Here is a 24,732-nt window from a genome sequence, read left to right on the forward strand (position 1 = left end):
TAATGGAAGTAACCATAAAAAGAAATGTGTAGTGCTTGAATGACATGACGAGCAGATGCTTGCAGGAAAATATCAGCTAACATGGAGAAGCAGAGCATCAGACTGTGCGTACTGTTGACCGCATTGACTGCATCAGTGCAAACTTACCGTGAGTAACGTTGCTGTGGTGTGTCTGTGTGTATATGACGGAAACTAATTTTGTTAGAGTTAAACCTACTCTTAAAAAGACTGTTTGTTTATGTGGAAATTACTAAAGGCAAACAGATACAGTTCATGGTGGCACCTAACTAGGTTTTTATAGAAAGCTCATTTTAGTTTTAGTTTTAGTCTGTTCTATTCCATTCTATTTACTTTTTTATTTATATATTTTACCATTAACATTTTTGAATTTTTGAAATGCCACATTAATATATTGGCCTGTGTAAGCAATTTTCAATTCTTTTGAAATGGTTTTGTGTCTCTTACGTTATGTTTACCAATGTTACCAACTTTGTATATTTCCTTGCACGTTGTTTGTGCAATCTTACACATACAATAAATATAGTATATTACATTCTACCTGCATGTCAAATTAACTACACTAACCAATATGAACCCCTGTGACAAGTAATGGGTGAGGAAAAAATGCTGCGTTTTCCTTATTCTTCATTTTATTGGTGTCATAACATTATCTTACATAATGCGTGTTATCCAACCTCAACCCTGTAACCCCATCTATCCTTCTACAATGGTAGAGCTCCAAGAGGCCACTGTGACCTGGGATACTGCCCGGAAAAGTGTGATCCTGAAGGAAGGGGTGATGGAGAAAGAAGGGGGAGCCTACGGTTACTTCAATGACACTCTGCTCATGTCTGGATGGGGCGTGTTGGAGATCTGCGCGGGTCATGGAGGAATCACGCAGGAAGACGAGACCACCTTCTTCCTGGCTGGGTACCTGGAAGGTTATCTCACTGCTGGGTGAGTGTCACAGGCCTCACAATGACCTGAACAGACCACGTCAAGTCTATGTTCTAGGTATTGGATGAAAATCAGCAAACACGACAAAATGTATTCTGTTCAGTGCACATTTTGTCTTTAGATACAGATACAGATAAATACTGTATCTCCCATGAGATATCCTTGCTGTCCACATTGTAATTTTAATATGTTTTATTCTTCTGTACACACATCTATTGTATGTCTGTCCGTCCTGGCAGAGGGATCCTTCCTCTGCTTCTCTCACTAAAGTTTCCTCTGTTTTTTGTGTGTGGATCTGAATCGAGGATCAAAGAAAAATTCTGATTCTCCAGCATTGTGTTGTAAAAGACTTGTATCACTGTCAGCATACTTTAAATGCAACTACAAATACCTACATTCTGTATTACTCTATGGAGAACTAATCTTTTGTAGATTCAGCCACTTGAGAGAAGCATGACAGTAATATTAGTTGCGGGAAGGCTCATAGTCAAAAAACTGAGAAGGCCTTTAAAAATGTGGCAGATTGGATTTCATGCCTGAGTACAGTTTTGGCAGGGTAGCTAGTAACTGTACCACAAGTGCACTGTGTTTACTTAACGTTTGTCTTTAGTCCCTCTGTTGTTATTCTTCCTCTGCAGACAGATGTTCAATCATTACTCCAACATGTACCCTCAACTCATAAAGGACGAGAAAGTTTTGAATCCCCTGAAAAGGTTTTTAAGGTATGGTCTTATCATCTGTCTTGTTAACCCTACTTCTGTATTGGCAGAAATTGGTCTGACACTGTCTTTATCTCGTCTACTCTTAATACGCCAGAGGTTCGTCTGTTCAGCGACAGAGAAACAGTGCAGTGGAATTTTATTATTCCATGCTTTTTCACCTGGCTGCATAGGTTTCTTGGTTGAAGTACTTGTGTTCTTATTTTTATTTTTATTTATGTAGACATTCTAAAATAAGAAGATATTGATTGATGAGCTGTTGTCAACTTCACCAATATTGTCTCACAATATCAAACGCTGGACTATACTGAGTGCAAAACTGACATTTATGCACTCAGTGAGTTCTGAATTTGGATGCACAGCAAAATCAGGCAGTGGACTCAAGCTCAAGGAGCAACCAAATGCAGTAATTAGTAACAGAAACAGTCCTAAGTGCCTCTCAGCGCTATGAATGATCCACAGCAAACAGGACCAGTGGGCCAGAGAGCAGGTGAAACTGAGGAGACACAGCGATCCCTTGTGGAAGCATCTGGGACTGATCCTGGCCCAGCTGGATGGACTCCAGGCTGGAGCCGCACAGTGGGCCAAAAGCAAACACAGAGAGGTGTGTGAATGTGTGTGTGTGTATGTGTGTGTGTGTGTGTGTGTGTGTGTTGGAGATGGTGAGAGAGTTGTCACAGTACCATTTCATTCATCTCTGCCACTTGCTTTCTCCTTCCTCCCCAGCCTCTATCAGCGTTTGCCCTCCAGTTTCTGAATGGTATTGGCGACCTCTTGGACCTCGTCCCGGCTCTTACGCCTCGCTCCAACTCCTCCATGGGGGCCGGCGCTCTCAGGATGCCAGGAATGGGCCACTGCACTGCTCTCATCAAGGTTAGGCCAAGCTCATTTGGCTCAAGCTGTGAGGGAGCACTGGTGAAGCCTCAGCATAGGCCCAATTAGTTTTATTGTCGGCCCTTGTGCATGGACTTTCCTCTCCTAAACTGTGTCAATGAGTGGAAAAGGCCATTTGGAGGGCGGTGTTTTCTCTTCCACCCATTCACCCATTCTACACCCATTCAGGCAACAGAGACAAAGGGCAAATGGAAGCAAGGACAAAGAGTGACGCAATTGTACAATCAGAAATTCTAAGGTTTTTATTAATGAGATTTTGTTTCACCTCATTTAATTACATGAACCGTGATGCTGCTGGGTTTCCTTCAATTTAAAAATCTTCTTATTGTACTTCTTAATTAAAGTTGTCACATTTACCAGCTATGTGTGAAATATCCAGAAGTAGGTTTGAAAAAACATTATGAACAAAATCGTTCAAAGGGCCAAGCTGCATTCCAACTAAATACGAAAACCTAATTCAAATCCAGACTTTCTGCTTAATAATGACAAAAGTTCTGGTTAATTGCAAGCATGATTGAGACCCCACAACCATGCTAGACCCTGAGGCTGTACGTTAGCACAGTGGTGCTTTGAGCTAAATGCTAATGCTAGTATGGCAATACGCATGCAATGCTGATGTTTAATGTTTACCAAGTTTCCCCACCTTAGTTTAGAGTGCTAACTTGCTAACATTTGTTAATTTGCATACAGCTGAGGCTTATGTTTAGCAGGTATTTATTCAAAAAGTACTGGACAGTTCAAAAGAAGTTTGACCTCACAATGACCCTAGATGCAAAGTTTAGAGATTGGAGTAGGTGAAAGTCCTGTGTTTGTCTGACCCATCCGTCCACCCCACCTTCCTTCAAATGTGGACTTTGCTCTCTTTCTACATCACCTGACGTTTCTCCTGTCATAATTATCATGATTACTAGAGGCCACCTAACAATAAATGTAAATACGGGTCATCCATTTTTCTGGCCGGGATGGGTATCATACATATTTTTCTTGCTGCCAACATGCTGACATCCATCACCACAGCTGCACTCTCTCCCCTCTCTGCTCTTCAGGTGCTGCCAGGCTTTGAGAACCTGCTGTTTGGCCACTCGAGCTGGTATACATATGCAGCCACCATGCGTATCTATAAACACTGGGACTTCAGGTTGTCTGACACACACGTCGCCACTGGAAGGATGTCATTCAGCAGCTACCCTGGTACACTCACACACACACAAAATACGAGCTGCAGAAGACTGTATTTATACTTTGTCCTAAAACATCATCATAGCGCAGACATGGCATAAGTAATGTTGACAAAATTGAGATTTGCAGCTTGTAGATGCAGCAGTGTTTACTGAGCACATGACCTGAATATGGGGTTTGATTTTGTCGGCCCACAGTGCAGCAAAACACAGCTTTCTTGTAAAAGCCCCGAGCTGAGGTGAACAGCTTGTGCTTAATCCACGCAGTTTCGTTTTCATCTTGAAAAATATGAACACTGACATCAAGGATTTAACCCAAATCCTCAATGAACATTCTCTCCTGAAAGTAATTCTTCTGCTAAGCACACAGCTTAGACGGTGACGAGGAACCATCCTCTGCGGCGTGTGTATACACCCAAAACAGAGCCGTATGAAATGTATTCCCTCTCTGTCGAGTCAGGGGAGGCTGAGTAATTTTGTGGTCAAAGATTTGCTGAGTGGTCCCGGCCATAAAAATCCTCTTACAGGCTCCATTGCTATCAGAACACAAGTGGTTTTAAAACACTATTTTTAGAGGCCGGCAGGGCAAAGATATCACTTCACTATATTAAAATGAAGAGATGAAATACACTCCTGCTGCTGGAGGTAGTGTGTGACCCCTGCAGCCTTCTTAAGCTGCTTTCTCTCTGACAATTTGAAACATTTAGCACACACGCAGCAGACCAGGGCCAGCAGAACAAGAAAAGATGCCATAAATACTCTGTCTGATATTTATTATTGATAGCAGCTTCAGCATTGCGTATGTATTATTAATATCAGCAGCATCAGAATTGGTAGTATTATAGAAATAGTAATGATAATATAATGGTAGTAGCAGTAATATTAAAATATGTAGGTTTGATAGTAAATGTGATACTAGACGACCGATACCACTCTCATATCTGTCTGGTAAATATGCAGCTATGCCCAGCATGGCTCAGCTCAGGAGGCCCAACAACTCAACAGTCTACTGACCAATGAAAGACCAGGAGCGCTCATTCAACAATGTACATATTTTGGACAGGGAGGACAGGTGGTTTGAAAGAGGAGTGAAGGAGGCTTTTTATGTAAAAATAGAGAAGCCTTCCTTCAACAGAGGACCAAATCTACAGCCTCACTTATCCCCCATCTATAATGCTGTCCATGCATCCCTTAAGGTTAAATACCTGGGACTCCCTTCCAGTCATTTAGAGCTGAGGAAGCTGACAGTAACAAAATCCAACAAGCAACACCTGTAAAACTCACTAAATAATACATCATGTCTGCTTTGTAGAAGGTGCTGGTTGGCGGATTTTGCTACCGTCGCGCCAGCTGTTTAGCTTTGTCTCCTTTCTTTACACTAAACTCAGCTAAGCAGATGTCGACTGTGGTTGCATTTTCCGGACAGATATGAGTCGATCCTCTTATCAGCTCTAATCAGCAGCATACTTTCCAAAGCTATTCTTTTGTGGAAGTCTTTGGATTTTTTTACTCAAACCTGCAACAACTGATTTTTTTTTTTTTTGTGGCCACTTGTGGGCAGCAGAAACAAGCTGCAAAGACAATTAGCACATATGGCAAAGCTGTTAGCTTACAGTTGCTAATTTATAAATCCAGCAGACACAGAGCAGCTTTATCATTCATTGAGGGTCATGTTTGTGTCCAATATTCACACTCTTGTAGCTCTCCACCAACTAATGAGGGAAATATGTGGCTCTTCAGCAGCTAAATGCTGCCACTCGACGCTGCACAGGTGGTGTACGCTGGCTTTTTGGAGCTTCTGAAAACAGCAGCCTGCTGCAGCTGAAAACGACAACTTGTCAACAGTGAGACTGATTCAAAGCATGTCATTTGTCTGGACTGAAAAGTCTGCATCTGCAAAATAACCAGTAATTAGAGCTGTCACAGCATGTGGAAGTGTAAAGAATATAATATCTCCCTCTGGAATGTAGCGCAGTGGAATTCTGAAATTATATAATCCAGAAGTACTCAAGTAAAGTACAAGTACCTCAAAAATGTTCCTGAAAACAGTACTTCAGGTAGTTTTAACTACTTATAGTCAGACAACCTGCAGTTGTAAGCGAGCATAAGAAATGATCTCACTGCAACTCCTCAAACTTCAGTCTCGTCTCACTCCATCTACCCTTTACCACCACTCCTTCCTCCTCCCCCTCTTCCTCCTCATCCTCCAGGCTTCCTGATGTCTCTGGATGACTTCTACCTTCTTGGGAGCGGCCTGCTGATGACGCAGACCTCCATCGGTGTCTTCAATGTCTCTCTGTTCTCCCAGCTAAGTCCTCACAGCCTGCTGGCCTGGCAGAGAGTCCGCCTGGCCAACAGCTTGGCGTACAGCGGAGAGGAATGGGCACACATCTTCTCCAAATACAACTCAGGTGAGTCTGTTGATATGAGTCAAGACAAGGGGGTTGAGAGGGGTTGGTTGTTGGTCTAAACCCTCACATCCTTCCAGACATGCCAGCAGGGCAAATGATGAAGATGGCAGAGCAAACTCCCTCTGCTAAACTCCCCTCTCTTTGCACGAGCAAACCTTTTTGTGTAATTCAAATAAACGATGCAGATACTGTCATACCATCGGTGTTGTTCTGCCATGAAGAGAAGTCGCTCATTTCTAATGTGCAAACGTTCTTCCTGTCTGCATCGTCTAGTCAGATTTCAGATACATTTCCCAGAGTTATGCTAGACATAACAGACTGAAGGCATTTTCTGAAATGTATATGTCAAGCTGAGAGTGATAGTCAATCCAGCTGAGAAAAAGAGAAGGTGGATGCAGGATAATTATTAGGTGTCTTTTTTCAAATTTCTAAGAGATTCACAAAGATGCACACTGTCACTGCATCGCAGTCTAGCCAGTCATTCAATTTCCCTGTTCGAGTTTTGCATGAGATAAATAGACACAACAGCTCACACACTGCAGGGCTCCAATGTCCACTATTGCACCTTGGTTGCACCACTATTTACTGCACACAAGTGCAATAAATAGTGCAATAAAGAATCTGCCAGTTATTGCTGATACATGTCAAACTCCATGTATCCAACTATCCAACATTAACAGCTCTACATTTGGACAGATTTTCTAACAGAATAACAATGAATAAGATCTTTTTATTTTGTAAAGAAGAGTCCATGGCCCTGCTTGTGGGTCTGACAGCAGCTGTGCTTTGAGCTAAATGCTAATGTCTGTGATGATGATGAAGCTCACTTAAGTCAGTAGGATGCATCCTCTGGGAACCATGATTGTCTGCACGAACTTTCATGCCAATCCTTTGAAGTGATGTTGAGATACATTTCATCCTCGAGGGGGACAAGAATGTGTGTACCAAATGTCATGACAGTCTGTCCAAAGTATTTTGGTCTGGGCCAAAGTGGTGGACCAAGACACCAACTATGCCGCTAGCCTGGCTAAAAATATACCACTTAAAGAAATGAAGCCAGAAATGTGAGGCATGTCACCAGTAATGTTACTGTAATTGCAATAGGGACATTTCTTCTCATTAAATTGCTTAAAGACAAACATCCATCTATCGACTGATCTGTTTCTGGGCAGAGAAAGAAGAGCAGACAAGAGAACAATGAGTCTTGCAGAAAGGAGTGAATGAGTATCTTGGTCTGAAGCTGAAACCCCAGCTATGTAAAAAATCACAGGACAAGTTTCAGCAGAATCTCAAACAGACCTTCCTTGTCATTACACAACACTGGTGTGTGTTAATTGGGCGGCTGCTTTGATCTTTCACATCATATTGCTGTGGCAGGGCAGGGGAGAACAGGACAGCGTGTTCTGGTGCCTGACAGTCCTCTCATCCCTCAGCAGCCTCCTCTCTCAAGCTCCCCGTCCTGCCAAACTGTTGTGATGGCCTGCAGGCAACTATAACACCGTTCACCTTTGCCTGTGCTTTCATTTCATTTAAAGGGGGTTAGTTAGGATTGTCTGTGCAAGAGCCAGAATTTTATGTTGTTGGTGTTGCTGTCACCTTAGAAAATGGTCTGCAGATATGTAAAAGTTGTATAATCTATGGTTAACAGGCCTGTCCAAATTTCTAAGTCCTCCTAGTATTAAGTGATATAGAGCTTCAAAACCTGTGTGGATCCTTTCTGTCTGTGAGGCAGGACACAGAGCATGCCCCCCTCTTTATTTTAGGTACATATAACAGCCAGTACATGGTGGTGGACCTGAGCAGGGTGTCTCTGGGTCACAGTATCAGGAATGGAGCTCTGACTGTGGTGGAGCAGATTCCTGGCAAGGTGATGCACTCCGATCAGACTCAAGCTTTACGCAGAGGTAAGAAACAAACACCTATTTGTTTGTTTTTCTGTTCCTATAGGTTTTTCAGTTTTATCCAGGGTTGCTTTTGTAGGTTGCAGTGTGTCTGGACACCCTCCACCTTGAGTGTCCTACGTTTGACAGGTTATTGGCCGTCTTACAACATACCGTTTCATGTTGAAATCTACAACCTGAGCGGGTATGGTGTGATGTGGAAGAGATACGGAGAGGACTTCTCTTACGACCTCTGTCCCCGAGCCAAAATCCTCCGTAGGGACCACGCCAAGGTGTCTGACCTCAGCTCCCTCAAACGCATCATGAGATACAACAGTAGGTGTATCAATAACTCTGGTATTCCTCACATTTTGTGTCCTTTCCTGGACTTGAAGAGCTTCAGAGATGTGACAGAAAAAAACAAATAATTTATTTGTTATGTTATTTCAGACTGTAAGCAGCATTCCTCAACTCAGACTGGTTCTGTTTCAGACTACAAGAGAGACCCCTACTCCAAAGGCCATCCATGTAAAACCATCTGTTGCCGTAACGACCTGAGACCGAGGAGGCCGTATCCAGGAGGCTGCTATGACTCTAAGGTCAGAGCTCATCAGCATATTAGCGTCAAAATAAATCTTAAAATACACACTGTATTGCAGTGTTTTACTCTGGAGCTTTCTTCAGGGGCTTTCACTCGCTCAGTCCATCCTTTGTGCCCTCCTTACCCATTTCTGCCTCACGGTACAGGTGACGGACTACCAGATGGCTGTCCAGCTGGTTGCAGAGGCAATAAACGGTCCCACGACGCAGGGGGGGCTTCGTCCCTTCTCATGGCAATCCTTCAACATCTCGACTCATCAGGGTCTCCCACACACCTACAACTTTCCCTTCGTCCCCATGAGGCCCACCCTGCGACAACCGTGACACAAGACAGAGACAGAAGACACCACCCATCCAGGTAGAACAGGTCATGCTTTCCTATTCAAGGTATCAGGAATCCTAAAATGCTTTGAACACTGAATATCCTGTTCCTGTTTCTGTTTGTTATTAAACTGTTTACTAATCCATTAGTTCATCATCCTGCAACATGCATTTTGCAATTAATAAATATTAATGAATATTAAATAGCTTGTTTCTACTAAATATGAGCCATAAAACATAATGAGATGTTCCCGTTGGAATCATTCTTATATGTCAGCACCCATCCAAGAGTGGCAGCATTATGACAGCATACTCTGAATTAACAGGAGGATTATACTGTGGAAAAATGTGTTCAACAAATGTTCGGATTTTAGCCATCATGGTATTGCTATAAAATTTTTGAAATGAATACTAATTTATTTGTTTGTGGTTGTTGTTTCATGTTCTATGCAATGTTTACTCAGGTTTACACAGTGTCAAACGAAGTGTTCTGACTGACTTTATGCAAATATTAACAATAATAAAATCTATTGTAAGCTGAGGAGCGTTTTCTCCTTTATTTTGTAGTAATAATAATTCTACAAAAACTACAAGACCCAGTTCCTTTTGGTTTTTGTCAAGTTTACCAGACAAAACCAGACAAAACCTGATTACGGAAACTTTTTCTTTCAAAATAAAACGTATGAATCCATATGAATTGAGAACTGAATTCCATACTCTATTAGGGTTACATTTGCTGCACAAATGACCGTGTAACAAATGTTCGCTCTACTTAAATTATGTTTTTATATTACACGGTGAATGTACAGTGTGAGTGCGTGTTGAATGTTGGCAGCGACAGATCGAAAATAGCTTTTATTTTGAAAGTACTTCTCGGATGTGCATCTTCTCAATTTCGGACACTTCACGCAGCTGATCTTTGAGTTGGTGCGGTCTGGGGCGGAGCGTCCTCGGTTGGTAAGCGAGAGAAAAAGCCGAGACAACAGCGGATGCCCTCGCTCGCCTGCACCTCGTCTCTAACGGCTGTTTCCAAATGGCAACGACAGCGGACGACCAGCGGGAACCGGCGGACGTCGCTGCAACCTCGCCACACCACGGTTGCCACCACCACAACAGCAACAACAACAACAACAACAATAACAACAACAACAAAGATAGCGAGGCGGGAGAGAGCGCGACCTCCGCCACCGCCAGCGCGACCGAACCCGGCGGGACGGCGTCGCAGAGCATCGGTAACGGTTCGGTCATCAATCCCGCCGGGGGTAATAACGGGAAGTGGGTACGGCTGAACGTCGGCGGCACGGTGTTCCTCACGACGCGGCAGACCCTCCTGAAGGAGCAAACTTCGTTCCTGTACCGGCTGTGCCAGCAGCAGGACCTGCACTCAGACACGGTGAGTCCGCTCAGGACACGCGGTGAACGTCGCTTCCCTCACAACAGGCGAAAAATGACACTGAACAGGAGCATAGTATGTGTCCGTGACACTTAGTAATAAGACAACATTCACCTTCTACATTATTGACGTTGGCAATGCTTTAATGTTCTCAGTGTTAAGTGTTGTCATGACGTTTGCCCGCACTTTGTTTCTCAGTCAGCCCACACTGAGTGGACCTTAAACACACCGTGGAGTGTTACAGGAGAGCTGAAGGGCAACGTTACTCCGCAAGTTTAATATGGCGACAAAGCCAGTGGAAAAAAAACCCACAGTAACTTTTTCTAACATTCCTGTAGTGACTCGCTCTTACTGGTGAGTTTACATTGGTGTGTTTTCCACCCCGTGATAACATTGTTATCCCATGACAGATGGTTAAAGTTTGTCTTGACAAACATTTGCTTTACCCCAACAAAATACATCGTGTTTTGTTTTGCATTGCTGTGGTATGAAAGGTGCATTTTCTCTAACCTGACGGCATGAAGTAATGTCCATTTTGGCCTCGGCATTACGTCTAGTAAAGACTGACTGGTAAAATAATAACTGCTGAATTGTGCACAGTGATGCCTTAATTTGACTATATTATACTATAACTGTGTTTGCACTTCCCAGAACCTGTAACTACAGCTCTGTTCTGGCCTGGAAATGTGGCTCCACAGTAGGTGTAGAGTTGCCTAATGACAGGCTGATATACTGCATATGTGCGGTTCTCTGTCTTTCTCCTGTGTGTGTGTGTGTGTGTGTGTGTGTGTCAGCATCATTTCATGGTGTGAATGTAGCTTGGGTCAGATGGATGAACACGTGCCTCCTCTTCTGCAGGGAGCTGCACAGTCAATAGCTGTACAGCTGGCATCTTATGGAGAGAGAGAGAGAGTCCCAGTCTCATGTAGACTGAACACACTGGAAGGGCTGGCAAGTCTCATGAATGATGCAGATTTCTATTATCCTGCAGCCTTTGATATGCATGTATGTGACAGCCAGAGAAAGGGGGGCGGTCTTTTTGCAGCTTTGAGTCGACTGTAAATTGATATTTCCTTGCTGTCAGGTGATAAGCTTGAGCTTCAAAATCTCCAGTGTTTTAGCGACAATGGCAAAAATGCGAGTAAATGTATTGGTTTTAGTTTGTCAAATGTGAATTTTTTTTTAGGTTTGTCACACTTCTGTGATAGTAAATTGAATGTTTTTGGTCAGGCAAGACATCTGCAGACATCCTAATCGGTTCTGGGGACTTATAATAGGCATTTTTCACCGTTTGCTGATATTAAGATGCAACATTAAAAAGCGAGAAATGAACTGCGGATTTGTTGATTGTGGAAATAAAAGTTCGTTGCAGCCCTAGTCTAGTCAAGTCAAGTCAGTTTTATGTGTAGAACCCAAGATCACAGATCACAATTCTCCATCAAAGGGCTTTACAGTCTGTATCCTTAGACCCTCAGTTTGGATCAGGAAAGTCTTCCCAAAAAGGCCTCATGTAAGTTAAATTTAACTACTTCTTCATGTTTTTCTAAAATAAAAATCTGGTCTTGTTGTAGAACAGGCCTCCTCTTTGATTTACATCACCCATAATGGTCTGCTATACCCAGAGATACTTAAGATAGTCCAAAGTGATGGCAGAGTTTATGTCATCTCACAGTAAATATTGTTATATTGCCAAATCTCAACCAGCGCATGTCTGGTGTCCTCGCCGTGTGCTTTCGATGTCAACCAGTGGACGGTTTCAAACAGCGTCACGTGTCTGTGGCTTGCAGAAGAGCAGGTCTTCCTGCAGCTAAAGTGACGAAGCTAAAAACAACCACCAAAATCAGAGTTGGGAGGTTTTTAGCCGACAGCAGCGACGACTGTTCCCCTGCTGCACCGCTTGGCTCTGTGGAAAGAATATTCCCGCGTGACCTTCAGCCGCGACCCGTCAGGAGCTCCCTCTGCGCTGCCTTAAGACACACAGTCACACACCGAACCTCTCTCTCACATGCACAAACACACACCTACATCTCCTTCTTTCCTTCCCTCGTCCCCGCTCTTTCCGTCCTCGTCATCACCGTCCTGTCCTCCCCTCACGCTCGCTCTTGGCAGCTGACTCACTGTGAGCGCCCAGCGCACGTTTGTCCTTTCTAGTCTGCACCTTTTTATTGCTGCTTTTTAATCACAAACTCGCATCTCGAGAGACACAGAGGGCCTTAATTTTAGTGTGATGGTTTTCTGGCTCCATCGCTCCGCCGTCATCCTGAAAACATGCACTGAGCTGTAGGCGAGGCTCTGAATCCTCTCTGAGATGTGACCTGTGAACGTGATGGTCGAGCTGCTGTTTGTCAGGCATGGATACATTAACAGACGGTGCAGTAGAGAAAGGCTTGATGCAAGTATTTTCCTGCCATAGAGACATGTCTCAGGTTGTTATAAGAGGTATGCCCATTGATCTTAGAGACATGATCTGTTGTCTCTTCCTGCGTTCCTTTGTATTCTGCCCAGAGGTTCAGACTTTCAAGAAAGAAACGCTCGTCGCTGGAGGGATGTACTAACAGTATGCACGCAGCTGAGGTCATCTGATGTATGCAGAGCTGCGGTCCAGGAGCCAGAGGAAAAACTGGTTTGGTTAGATAATCACTGTGCTGCTAATGAATTCTCTTGTAAGCCACACATGTATTTACAGCAGAAATGAGAAATCACAAGGAAAACGGCTTTTAAATATTTGGCGGTTTTGCGGTTAGAAGCTTCTTGAAGAGTTGAGTGTGGGGGGTCCTCACCACAGTCACTGTCGGTGTTTATTTTTCTGTCTCAGTGTTTATTCATCAGTTTGTGTAGTGTTTGTTTTGTGAGGAGCATAAAGGGACTACAGCGTGCATGTTCTGCTACAGCCCTGTGTTGTAGAACAACAAATGAATGAACCTTGTTCAACCCTGACTCCAAAAAACAGTTGGGAGGCTGTGGAAAACCTAAAGAACATAATGCATTCATTTGCAAACAAACAATCCTTTATACAAGTCAAGAGAGCTGTTGTGGATCTGGGTGGCTTACAGTCTCTCCTCACAATTTCCTGCAGAAACTCTGTCATTGACTTCTTACAGTGTTCCTTGTGCTACTAGGGCATCAATAAATTGAACTCACTGAAATATCTTGTCCCAAAATCTTCCCTGGGAAAGAGTGAAGTGCCTTTGAGGGTCTCAGTGTGCCAGCGTACTGTCTCTCCCAGCAGACACCAGGCTGGAACCAGCCTCTGCTCGGCTTCTTTAGCACACAGAGCGAGTGTGTTTTCGTCTCTCGCTCAGGAGAGAAGCCGGTTTTATCCGCACCGGAGTCTCCCTCTAATCCGCTGACGTTCGTGTGTTTCTGCCCAGGGGTTCTTGACTGTTTTTAAACCCACATACGCACAGACTGGCCGACTGTGTGTGACTGTTTAATAGGACTAGCAGCACCTCAGCTGCCCTGCCCCTGCACCGAACCAAACCCAGGGCTATCTGCTGTTAATGTGAGCCAAGCTGACCTCACGCCGTCCCAAGACAATTACATAATGTAGCCAAGATTCAGCTTTGATGATGCTGCATGATGTTAGCTGAGCAGGTGTAACAGGACAGCCAGCTGTGGACTATAACCACAAATTTGTGAATAACAGCGACTTAATTCACGTTAAATACCAGCAGGATCACAGGATTTTTGGTGGCTTGATGCTGTAACTTTGTGTACACTGTGTGTGTGTGTGTGTGTGTGTGTGTGTGTGTGTGTGTGTGTGTGTGTGTACAGTTTAAAACTCTGTGGGAGTCACAGTGTCAGCATGGATTCCACCACATGCCTGAGCTCGCTTTATCACTTTATCTGTGCTAGGAGATGTCTAATATGAGGCACTGGCAGGGACCAGTGGAAACGAAAACAGAAATGCTAGAGGCAAAGGTTTTCTTATGAATAAACAGCACAGATTTGTGTGGACTTGTCTCTTTTCAACCCTCACGATACACAAATTAGACTTGGGCCACACAATAAATGCTCATTAGGTGTTTGGTTAGAAGTTGGAGTTGAACCTCATAAACCCTTTAGAGGAAAAAACATGAAAAGTTGCCATTTGTCACCACGTTTCTTAACTGTTTCCTTAACTGCTTTGCTGTTTTCTTTAACTTAAACTTGTGTAATTAAATCAATGCAGATGAAGTAATATCGGTTTCAGCTATGAATATATTTCTTATCTGGATTAGAGATCTAGTTTGGAGAACGTCCAAAGGAAGGAGGAGCACGTTAACTCAAACATGTTCATCAGTGTGTCGCTTCCATGATGCCTCCTACATCAAAAATGTCTCCAATGCTGAGAAGTTGGTGGTCCAGCCAGGCCATCTGTGGTGCCAGGGCTGATAAATTAGCCTGATCCCTAATTAGAAATCACAGCTCTTCCCCCCTTTCGATCAGTATCACATGGACAGGCCAGGTATGTGTGTGTTTTCCACATTTTCACAAAGGCAGTGTATCTGCAGCATCTTCATCACAGTGTATGCATAGGCCGCAGTGTTAGAAGTCAAATTGGACTGACCATAGTACTCAACAGAAGCCATTTTTAAGCAAAACAGAAAAAAATGTACCTTTTTGTCCCTTATTGTCTGATGAATAAGTGAATTCCCCCAGAGTGAAAGTCTTGCATGCCAGCACTGGAAGACAAGCGTGGATTAATTGATTGCTGAGTATTGCCTGAATGAGACTGACGGATTGAAACGACTGCCCTCGCTTAAATCTGCCTCTTGAGTGACAAATTATTTCCAGATGAAGCTGCAGAAGCTACACATGACATACACGAGTGATGTTTTTTTATGTTCTTTTCCAGCATCCTTCAGCCCTCATGTTTACGCATGCTGGAGCAAGCAGCAGAGTTGAGGCAGGCGTGTGCGTGCATGCGTGCGTGCGTGTGTGTGCGTGCGCTTTGAGAAGTGAGCAGGGCTTTTGTTTGGCTATTGGTGACACTGAAGCCTGTGGGATGTACTTACCTCTGCAGGGAGATGGTGAGGAGTCACATCCCATTTCCCTGAACAAATGTTCTGTAAACCATTAACTCTCCAACCAATGTCCGTGTCCTCTGGACAACTGAAAATATTTTCATGTGAGCGAGTCGGTGTACTGCGGCTGCAGATGGGTCTGTGGTAGCGAACAGCTACAGATTCTGTGTGTGTGCGTGTGTGTGTGAGAGAGTGTGACAGAGAGAGAAACCGGGCTCTGACACATCGAGGAAGCTTTTCGCCAGTGTTGTCATGCCCACACTGTCAAGTCAAGTCACGCTGATAAGGCGTCGTCTGTCCTCCGCTGCAGCTCCTCTGCTCATTTTGGATGGTGTGTGTGTGTGTGTGTGTGTGTGTGTGTGTGTGTGTGTGTGTGTGTGTCTGTCTGTCTGTCTGTCTGTCTGTCTGTCTGTCTGTCTGTCTGTCTGTCTGTCTGTCTGTCTGTCTTCATCCTCCGTCTCTGTAGCAGTGTCCCTCTATGATTCTTTGTCATTGGTATTTGCGAGTATGTCTGCCCTTCAGTCCTAATAGGAGGGTATTCGTCATACCGTTTCTTTTAGCATATTTGCCTTCTCTTTTTCTCCACCAATCCGTCCCTCACCCAGCTGTGTGTCCATCCTCCAGACTACTTTACAGTCTGAATCCGTCCACTCGGATACGTGGGCTTCCTTGTTCACTGCATTCACAATGGGAACAGCACATCAGAGGGTCCTGTCACGCTACGCCAGCAAAGATTGGCTGGATGTGAGGGCGTGAGCGTCAGGGATAAACTGATACTTCTCATATAAATTGGGCAGACAACACCCCATCTATTATTCATTCAGTCACTGTGTATGTATGACTGTGTTGTTCTTTCCCGGTTACTTCTCTTCGTAGTCTGTCACACAGACAGTGGGTTACAGCTCGCAGACCACAATGCTTTACTGGCACAATGCAGAATCTGAGTTGTGTGTTATGACCAGTCACTGCTCCAGGAAGGGTTGCACCGGCTAATTGTAAATCCATAATTAAGTCCTTAGTAGCACTAAATCGGGTTACACCATTAAAACTCAGGAATGTCTTAGCTAGTAAATACTTAATCAATGGGTAAATTGGTTGTTAGGAAATACATATGAAATATATACATATACAAATATGAAGACAGGAGTCACTGTAACATCACAAGCTGCAGCTTAACATCCAACAATTGTATTTTTAGGAAGCTAAACAAGATATAAAACTTGACTGTCAAATCTTTTAAAATTAATGAGAAATATCAGATTATGCTAAACTAGCAAAATGACATTGGCAAATGTTATTTCTCTTCCCAGTCTACATCATTACTAAGCTTAATGATTTCATGAAGTGTGAGGTGAGGTGTGTCGACCTTTGTCCACTTGACCTCTTTTACTTGGTCACATGTCAGCAAGCTAACGTTGTAAGTGAAGTTAGCTCAACACAGTGCGACAGTTATATGTGGCAGTTACTGGGTTTAGCTGATGCAACTGCCTCCAGATCAGTAAAATGTGAGTGGAAATAAGGCTGTGCTCCTCTGCACGAGTGTAGGAGGAATTCCTCGACACCCCAGAAACACTTCAGAGTTTCATTGGTGCAACTACCACAATAATATTGATAATATTTGCCAAAGCTCTGGTGCACCCACTTCCCGCCTGTTGTTTTGTGCACAGGTTCAGACTCCTCATAGCAAACACATTTGCAGAGAGTCGTGGGTAGAAGAAGCCACTTCACAGGCCCGGCCCTCAGAGTGACTTAAACCTCCTCTGCCTCTATACAGGAGGAGGAAGAAGACCAGAGGAGAAGCAAACTGGCTGCAAGCCAGCTCATTTGTTTAGAGTCCAGTCGGACGACCGTCCCGTTAACATGGACGCCTCACTCACTTTTTAACACTGTCAGAATGCTTTGTCTGGATTCAGCCTCTGAGGTTAGGATTAGACATCACACAATAGAAGGTCGTAACAGTTCCAGTGAGGGCGAGTGCTGCTGCGCGTGTGAATGAGTAAGGACCCGCTAACAAAAGTGATAACATGCATCCACACAAGATGCTGCCGGAGGCCGAGGATGTCCGCTGCCGCTTCAGCAGACAACCATGAAAAGAGTCAGTCATGTGAAAAGAGTAGGTTCTCTTTATTAAGCTGAACATCTTCTTTTCCTTTGACTCTGAGTGTACAGTGTGTGTTTTTCTCCACATACCCAGGCCCCAAATATTAATGTACCCGCCACCAGGCAAACGCTTCTGTGTCTGCAGAAACCACTGAGCTGCTTAACGACACATCGTCAGTGACGCGACTGATGTTCTTTAACTTCCTCTTTCACACAATTTCTTTCTCTCTATGCATGTTTTTGTATGAATTTTTCAAGCAGTGGCCCTTTTGTGAAATCAGCTCTGAAGGGGGGCTCTGCTTCGAGCAGTAATCACGAGGAAGAGCAGGGGGAGGATGTGTGTGTATGTTGGAGGGGCAGTAGTCATGACATAACAGCCAAAGCAGACTTGGCAGAAGTAGCCTGGAGGTGGGAGAGAAGCAGGCTGCCGACACACGTGTGATAATAAAGTCACCAACAACTGCTCTTGTGTGCCGGGAAGCTGTAACTTCTGTGTCCAGCTGCAAAAAGCTGTTGCTGTGGCAGGGAGGTCTCGAGGGAGATGTAAATAGCAACGTTGGAAGAGGAAGCAACAGGGTTTTATGGAGCGTTTTGGAAACAGATTGTTATAATAAAGGCTGGAAAGTTATTCTTTAGTCCGACGACTGAGAGTTATATGAGCCGTGAACACATATATTTAGCAAAAATTGGTGCTTTTAAGTACATTTTCTTCTCAAACCCCATAAAGCATCACGTCATTCTAACACCAACAGAACCACTCATTGGAGGGCTTTTATTTTGGAGACCCCTGCAATGCATCTTGCGTACGTACATCCGCTCTGGGCAGCCGGTACTGCATCCACAAGATGAAAATAGCAAACCAGGATGTTATTCTCCTGCTAGTCAGCTTTTGGGGCTAAAAATACTCAGTATATTACAGATGAGGTCCAGTGCTTGAGGAAGGAAATTGAAAGGAGTGTATTTGAGAAGTACCCAATTACATACATGTGAAGTAGCCGAGTGAATCACACACGACCACAAACAAGTTGTCTTGAGTTCTATTACAAGTTACAACATCGACAGCTTCTAATAGAATAACTGAATACACCCAGTTTATGATGTGATAACAGTGTAATGCGTTTTATCTCTTTCTCTGTAACAGGATGAGACAGGAGCTTATGTGATTGACAGAGACCCCACCTACTTCGGTCCCATCCTTAACTACTTGCGACACGGCAAACTGGTCTACAACAAGGAGCTGGCTGAAGAAGGTCTTGATACGCTTTGACTCTACTTAGATGGGTCCTGGATGCATGAGTTTGTTTTATTTATAGGGCAGGTGGAAAAGCTAGACAGTACTGTACACCTCCATACGGCCTCGTGTGATGTCATTTCTTCTTGAGTGTCTCTCAGTGTGTCTGTTTCTAGTTCAGTAAATGTGAAAAAGTCCACATATAGACTCAACTATAACACCTGTCCACCACAGGAGTGTGTGAAAAACACTTGGCCAGCCAGCAGAGACAGCTAAACAGTTAGCTAAAAGTAATGGCTAAACAGTGGAAGTAGTTTACACTGGGAACATGGTTGGTGGTGTGCTGAGGGGATATGTCTGACCAGAACGGCTGGAGGAACGGAAGAGCTGAGTCACGTCTTTCTGCTTTTCTTCAAGGTGTCCTGGAGGAGGCTGAGTTTTACAACATCACCCCGCTCATCAAACTGATCAAGGAGAGGATTGTGGAGAGAGACTCCAAAGCCACGCAGGTATACGCAGAACTTATCCAGCTGTTTTCGTGGCGTAGGTGGCGTTCGCTGCCGCACTCTGCTCGAATGGCTTTAAAAATGAACCACAGATGACATCAGTCAGTGCATCACGTGTACACTGACTGCATAATGTTAAAGGTAGAGGTACAGTGTGACACAGGTTGTATTAATATTCTCAAACCATACTGTGTTTTTTGAGTCTAGCAGTAATAATATGTACAGTACTGCACACTTTAACCATCATGGTGGTGATGTAAGTGCAGCGCCTTTCAGTCATTTTCTCTTTAGTAGTGATTTCACCCTTCTGTGCTCCTCTAAAGACAGCACTGCCGTACACCAGGCTGCTCTCTCCTTGCTTTTCTTTTCTGAGGATGGCTGCACTCACCCTTACATAATCCCACTGCCCTCCCAAACATACACCCACTTTCCCTGCGCTCTACTGTACTTCACTGGACTGACTGCTTGTGTTCGCCTGAGGTTGAATATGGTGCAGAAACATGAAAACATAAGTGCTGGTCCTGGAGCTGGCCCATGGCTACATTATTATGAACTTTTTACTGTTTCTCATGTTTTGTTAGTCAGTCATTAAAATGTTTGTGCTGTGATTATCGTGACAGCGTTGTTTTTCTTTTATTTTTCTCCTTATGGATGATGAACCTTCCTTTTCATCCATCTCTCATCTCCTCAACCCTGCCTCCTCTCTCTCCCCAGCAGGTGCCCCCCAAGCATGTCTACCGAGTGTTGCAGTGCCAGGAGGAGGAGCTGACCCAGATGGTCTCCACGATGTCGGACGGCTGGAAGTTTGAGCAGGTCAGCGTGCGCGCCTGCAGAAAGCCCCGCACCGGACTGCTCTGGACTGTGGGTTGGACTCACGCTGCTGCTGACCCTTCTATCTTGACCCTTGGCCTGACCCCTTGGCCCTGACCTGAGCCCTGTTGTCTGCACTCCCAAAATGAGTTTAGGACTCCCAGATTAGTTTGCTTGATTTATTGACCTCAAATAGGACTGATCTAGTAAATACAGATGTGCTTTTGCAGGCAGTCACAATAAGTCTAATCTTGAATTCTCCATCGCACTTCATAATACGTAAAGCCATCATGGCACCACACGTGCAGCAGGCCCTGATCCTCTGGATCTTTGACCTTCAGCCTCTTATGATGGGTTCAGAACCTGGAGAGGGCCCAACTGTTCTGTTGTCTGAGTCAGAGATGATCAAATGTCCACTGTGTGTTAGTTAATCTGCTATAGATTACAGGACTTAGACACATTTTTTGCTTTACATTCGTCTCATATGTTTTTGCTCTCTATATTTGGGCTTTCCTCGTAACAGATATTAGACCAGAGAGCTGAGACAATTAGTCGCATAGCTGCAGACCAGTATTTACTCTCACACTATCATCAGTCTGTTAGAGCAGAGTAACTGACTGCAGCGTTGCTCACAGTGTGAACACGCAGTACAAATCACACAGGTCTATTGATCGTGTGACTCACTGTAATGTCAGTAGTCAGGAAAAGTCTTTCAGTGTTAACGGCATCTTTTAAGGTGAGGGCCTCCTGAGCTGAGAGGCAGTAGTAACACTCAGAGCCTCATGGAGTGTAAATAGCCCAGCCTGTCCACGCTGAGGCCCAGAAATCACTGTTAGACCCCCCCCCGTTTCCCTCTGCTTTGCACTAAGCTCTATTGCATGCAGCACTGCTATGATTGGTGCACTGTTTCCTGCAGACGCTGTCCCACAGTTGTTTTGCTGTTCCCACGAGTAAAATCTGCTTTTTGTTGAGTCCACTGCTGTGTGTGTAACAGCAGGCTGCCCCCCCCCCCCACTCCTCACCCCCACCATGCATGAGAAGAACCCTTCCTCGCTGTAGTGCGGGATCCCGGCTCGCTCAGTGCTTCCTCTCTCCTGCTTTTTGTTTCCTCTGCTGTAATCTCTAATCCCCCCTGACACTCACTCGGTCTCTCTGTCCCTCTCTCCTCTGTATATCTCTCGGTATCTGTGTCCCCGTCTTTTTCTAGATGGTGAACATCGGCTCGTCGTACAGCTACGGAACAGAGGACCAGGCTGAGTTTCTGTGTGTCGTATCCAAGGAGCTCCACACTCCTGGATCTGGACTGGGTACGGAGCAGAGCCACAAAACCAAGGTGAGCCTGTCACAAACACACATGCGTATGTTTAAAGGCTGTAGGATCGAGCTGCCAGGCTGCGTCTCCGTGTGTGGCCCTGTCCATGTTTTTGTATGTGTGTATGAAAGAGGAGGAAGGTGTCTCCTCCCGCTGAAGCCGAGGCGAGCGTGCTTTGATCCCGCACTCTTCACTGAAAGCTCCAAATGTCACTCGCCTCGAAATGTCATTCACAAAATCATTCACTCCATCATTCACACAGCTGTGCCTCTCTTTCCTCTATTATCGATCTCTCATTTTGTCTCTCTCACACTGTATCAGTCTACTCTCTGCTTCTTCCATGTGGATATATAGACATATATCTGTGCCTCTGTATTGACCTCTCAGCTGCTCACTGCCCGCTCACTGACACTCATCAGCGTGTTCATGTTTTTTTTTCTTCATTTTCTGTCTTGTTTTTTTTTTTCTTTTCTTTGTGTTTTCCCCTCCGTCCTTCATGCTGAATGAAGCCGACCGAGATGCAGGAGGAGGAAGCCGCGAAGGATGAGGAGGAGGAGGAGGAGGAGGAGGGAGGGAGAGATACCACGCCAAATGAGTGGCTTAGAGAATGAGGGAGTCATGTTTCTTTGTTCCCAAGAGAAGCGGGAATGGGTGAGGACCTGTGCCGTAGATGTGCTAGTGGGTAGACCTGGTAGATTTTAGTGTGTCTTTATATGTGTGTGACGTCTGCAGGGATCACGAGTGTTTCATGGCACTGCGTGGAGGATGACCTCTGAGCTGTCTCTCTGTTTCCATAAACACAGTGCTTACTCAAAACAGTGTATATTAAACCTGTTTAATACACAAATGCAATCAGCAGTGAAAAAACTGAAACTGACATTTTCTGCAACTCACGAGGCTTTAACCAGCGCCGGGTGTTTGGATCAAATCTTATTTTCAGTGACGGGTTTGGCTTCCAACAATTGCCGCCCCACCTTCGCTTTCACAACGATGCTCTCGGCGTGTCCTGTGTTGTAAATCCAGCGCGCCCCTTTGCACTTTCATCCCTCCCTAAAAGCCCAAAGTCTCTCTCAGCCAGTGTGTGCAGCATGTCGGTTGAGCTCACTGCGCTCGAGCGTGCCGTCGTTTGTGAAAGGCTGCTCATGACACGAAAGAAGAAGGAAAAAAAAAAACTCATTATTTCAGTCTCGACCCTCCAGGCCCGACACTGTGTGTTAATGACCTCTGCTAATGAACCAGGCTGACCTCACACAGTGCACATCTATAACATTTCAGGCTCAAACATTTTCAGGCTCTCAGAGCATTTCCCTAAACGCTGCCAGGATGCAAAATCATCAGCTCCAGTTCAAATAGGCGTTGTCCATCTGCTGACAACGAGTCCTCAAAGTGATCTAAAACCGCATTTGATAAAACACTTTGGCAAGCATGTTTTGCTAATTGGCTGTTGGATGAAAATGTCACTTTCCCATGCTGTTTGTCATAACGACCCGCGCCAACTTGTATATGTGTGTAAACACGGACATGCTCAGTCTGGTCTGTCGTGACCCGACACAGTCACAGATATCGACGCAGCGCTGTGTCTCTGTGGGCCCTCATTACCGATGCTGTGACATGAAACATCCATGACCCTTCAGTGCAGCAGTAGTGTCAGATGTCCTTCCCAGCCTGTGTGCATACTGTATATACAGTGTCCATGTAAAGTCACACACAGTTACACCCACCACACACTGCACACATATAAAGACACTGAAACAAAGAGCCCATTTGAAAACGTGTAACATGGTTAAGACATGGCTGTGTGTGTTTTTGTTGATGTCTCCAGCCATTATGCATGTCAGTAAAGTCATTTGCTCTCATTCTGTCACCATTTTCATCGTCATCACCATCACAGCATAGAGTGTAGAAAATGTTTCTAGATTAGGTTGTTGTGGGTCTGCAACGTGCTAATATCTGTTTTTCTTTTTTTCCACAGCTTTTCCAGATCCATGGGTCCCGGATGTAGAAATCACAAGAGTTTAAGTTATTTTGTTCTTATTTTTTTTTAGGCTAATTTCTGCTGTCCGTGGTGTATGTGTGCGTTGCATCAGTGGACAGTCATCAAAACAGATTTGTAGCATTCCTATCAGTGCATTTTAAAATGCCAGTTAGAAAGATTACCAAATGACCAAAAAGAGAAAAAAAAAAAAACCCGCAGTCGCAGCAATATCTCAAAGTATTTTTCAGTCAAACTGATTCTAATTGTAGAAGTGATCATGCGTTGGTGTGTGCAGACGTTATATTGCCAAGGGAAGTAGTGGAGCTTAGTAAATTCTAACCAAAGATCCAGATTAAAGCTGGCTGATCCAAGGTGCTCAACCAAAATGTGACAGCGAATATCAAATCTGACATCGTCTTCGTTACCCAGTGAGGAGCCGTCACGATGGTCTGACGGAGGGTGAGTGGTGCGAACAGTGCTGTGCAGTTTTACATTATTACATTCCCTAATGTTGACACGCATGGCACGGAGGCATGAACCTGAACAGTGATCGTCCAATGATGGATGCAGTCGCTCCTCCGAGCTTTGCACTGATGAACATTGGACCAAATGGGTTGATTTAACAGCACACAGCCTGTGTAGTCAGGGTGGCAGCAGATCTTGGGAGTGTGCACTGCATACAGAGCGTGCAAGTGCTTGTACAAAGGACACCGTTGGTTGTGAGTTGCTTCTGGCGCACTGATCGCTGTATACCTGCTTACAGGTCTGCGCATTTGCTCTCACTGAGAACATGAGCTGTCCTTGGTTTGATCTCATAGTATTAGATGTTAGTTTAGCCATTTGTTGTTTGGCGTGGACTTGACAGATGGAAATGGTGTAGGTGGAGACAGAGGAATACAGTGTGGATCACATTATTTACTGGTCACACAGAGGTTTCAACTGGCCACAGCAAGAGTGTCAGAGACCGAAACAGTCACTGTCCATCAGAGCTCAAAGCAAGAGCAGCCAGTGCGCATACGTACGCACACACACACACACACACACACGCACACACACACACACGCACACACACACACACACACACACACACACACCGTCTCCGTTTTCCGCTGCACCAACACCCTGTCATGTGCTGATACACACCTGCATCACCTCGTGCCGGTGCATGCTCAGCACCAGCGTCGTCTCGTCGCTCTGGCTGGGATCCAGAGCCAGCTTTGGCCCCAGCTGACAGCGCTGTTGGCGTGAGTTAGGGGAGGCTGTAACAGAGAGGGAGGGAGGGAGGGAGATCACAATGAGGAGCAGAGGCTGAGACAGGAGAGCGAGGTGTGTAAAGTGAGAGTCAGACACCCTGTCGCTGTCTGTTTGTTCAAAGGAACAGCTCTCAACTCGTGCTGTGAGCTCTCACAGTGAGCAGAGCTGCCGCAGTGCAGGTGTGT

The 24,732-nt window shown here is 44.8% G+C and overlaps 2 protein-coding genes across 8 annotated transcripts; both read left to right on the plus strand.

Moving 5' to 3' along the window:
- Window positions 1-31: 31 nt before the first annotated feature.
- plbd1b (phospholipase B domain containing 1b) lies at window positions 32-9,258 on the plus strand. Its single transcript, XM_070990943.1, has 11 exons — window positions 32-148; window positions 735-957; window positions 1,596-1,679; window positions 2,139-2,280; window positions 2,403-2,549; window positions 3,617-3,761; window positions 5,959-6,159; window positions 7,923-8,063; window positions 8,190-8,375; window positions 8,532-8,638; window positions 8,787-9,258. The coding sequence occupies exons 1-11, from the start codon at window positions 82-84 to the stop codon at window positions 8,961-8,963; spliced, it is 1,620 nt and encodes a 539-aa protein (XP_070847044.1). The 5' UTR covers window positions 32-81; the 3' UTR covers window positions 8,964-9,258.
- A 659-nt stretch (window positions 9,259-9,917) lies between these two features.
- On the plus strand, window positions 9,918-23,484 carry kctd17 (potassium channel tetramerization domain containing 17). Of its 7 annotated transcripts, none has more exons than XM_070990420.1 (7): window positions 9,918-10,353; window positions 18,601-18,709; window positions 19,108-19,199; window positions 19,911-20,009; window positions 21,214-21,339; window positions 21,828-21,969; window positions 23,291-23,484. In XM_070990420.1, the coding sequence occupies exons 1-6, from the start codon at window positions 9,994-9,996 to the stop codon at window positions 21,927-21,929; spliced, it is 888 nt and encodes a 295-aa protein (XP_070846521.1). In that variant the 5' UTR covers window positions 9,918-9,993; the 3' UTR covers window positions 21,930-21,969; window positions 23,291-23,484. The 7 variants fall into 7 exon arrangements, with proteins under 7 accessions (XP_070846521.1, XP_070846522.1, XP_070846519.1 ...); XM_070990421.1 differs by having other exon boundaries at window positions 19,914-20,009; XM_070990418.1 differs by having other exon boundaries at window positions 19,911-20,057; window positions 23,291-23,409.
- The last annotated feature ends 1,248 nt before the right edge of the window (window positions 23,485-24,732 follow it).

The sequence above is a fragment of the Chaetodon trifascialis genome, chromosome 21 (genome assembly GCF_039877785.1).
Source record: "Chaetodon trifascialis isolate fChaTrf1 chromosome 21, fChaTrf1.hap1, whole genome shotgun sequence".
NCBI lineage: Eukaryota > Metazoa > Chordata > Actinopteri > Chaetodontiformes > Chaetodontidae > Chaetodon > Chaetodon trifascialis.

What these genes read in the sequence shown, in the direction of transcription:
- plbd1b (XM_070990943.1), top strand. Translation starts at nt 82, where the DNA reads ATGGAGAAGCAGAGCATCAGACTGTGCGTACTGTTGACCGCATTGACT. An exon ending in ACTGCACTGCTCTCATCAAG is followed by an intron (nt 2,550 to 3,616) that starts GTTAGGCCAAGC and finishes TCTGCTCTTCAG; the next exon opens with GTGCTGCCAGGCTTTGAGAA. An exon ending in CTTCTCCAAATACAACTCAG is followed by an intron (nt 6,160 to 7,922) that starts GTGAGTCTGTTG and finishes TCTTTATTTTAG; the next exon opens with GTACATATAACAGCCAGTAC.
- kctd17 (XM_070990418.1), top strand. Translation starts at nt 9,994, where the DNA reads ATGGCAACGACAGCGGACGACCAGCGGGAACCGGCGGACGTCGCTGCA. An exon ending in CAAGGAGCTGGCTGAAGAAG is followed by an intron (nt 18,710 to 19,107) that starts GTCTTGATACGC and finishes CTTTTCTTCAAG; the next exon opens with GTGTCCTGGAGGAGGCTGAG. An exon ending in GCACCGGACTGCTCTGGACT is followed by an intron (nt 20,058 to 21,213) that starts GTGGGTTGGACT and finishes GTCTTTTTCTAG; the next exon opens with ATGGTGAACATCGGCTCGTC.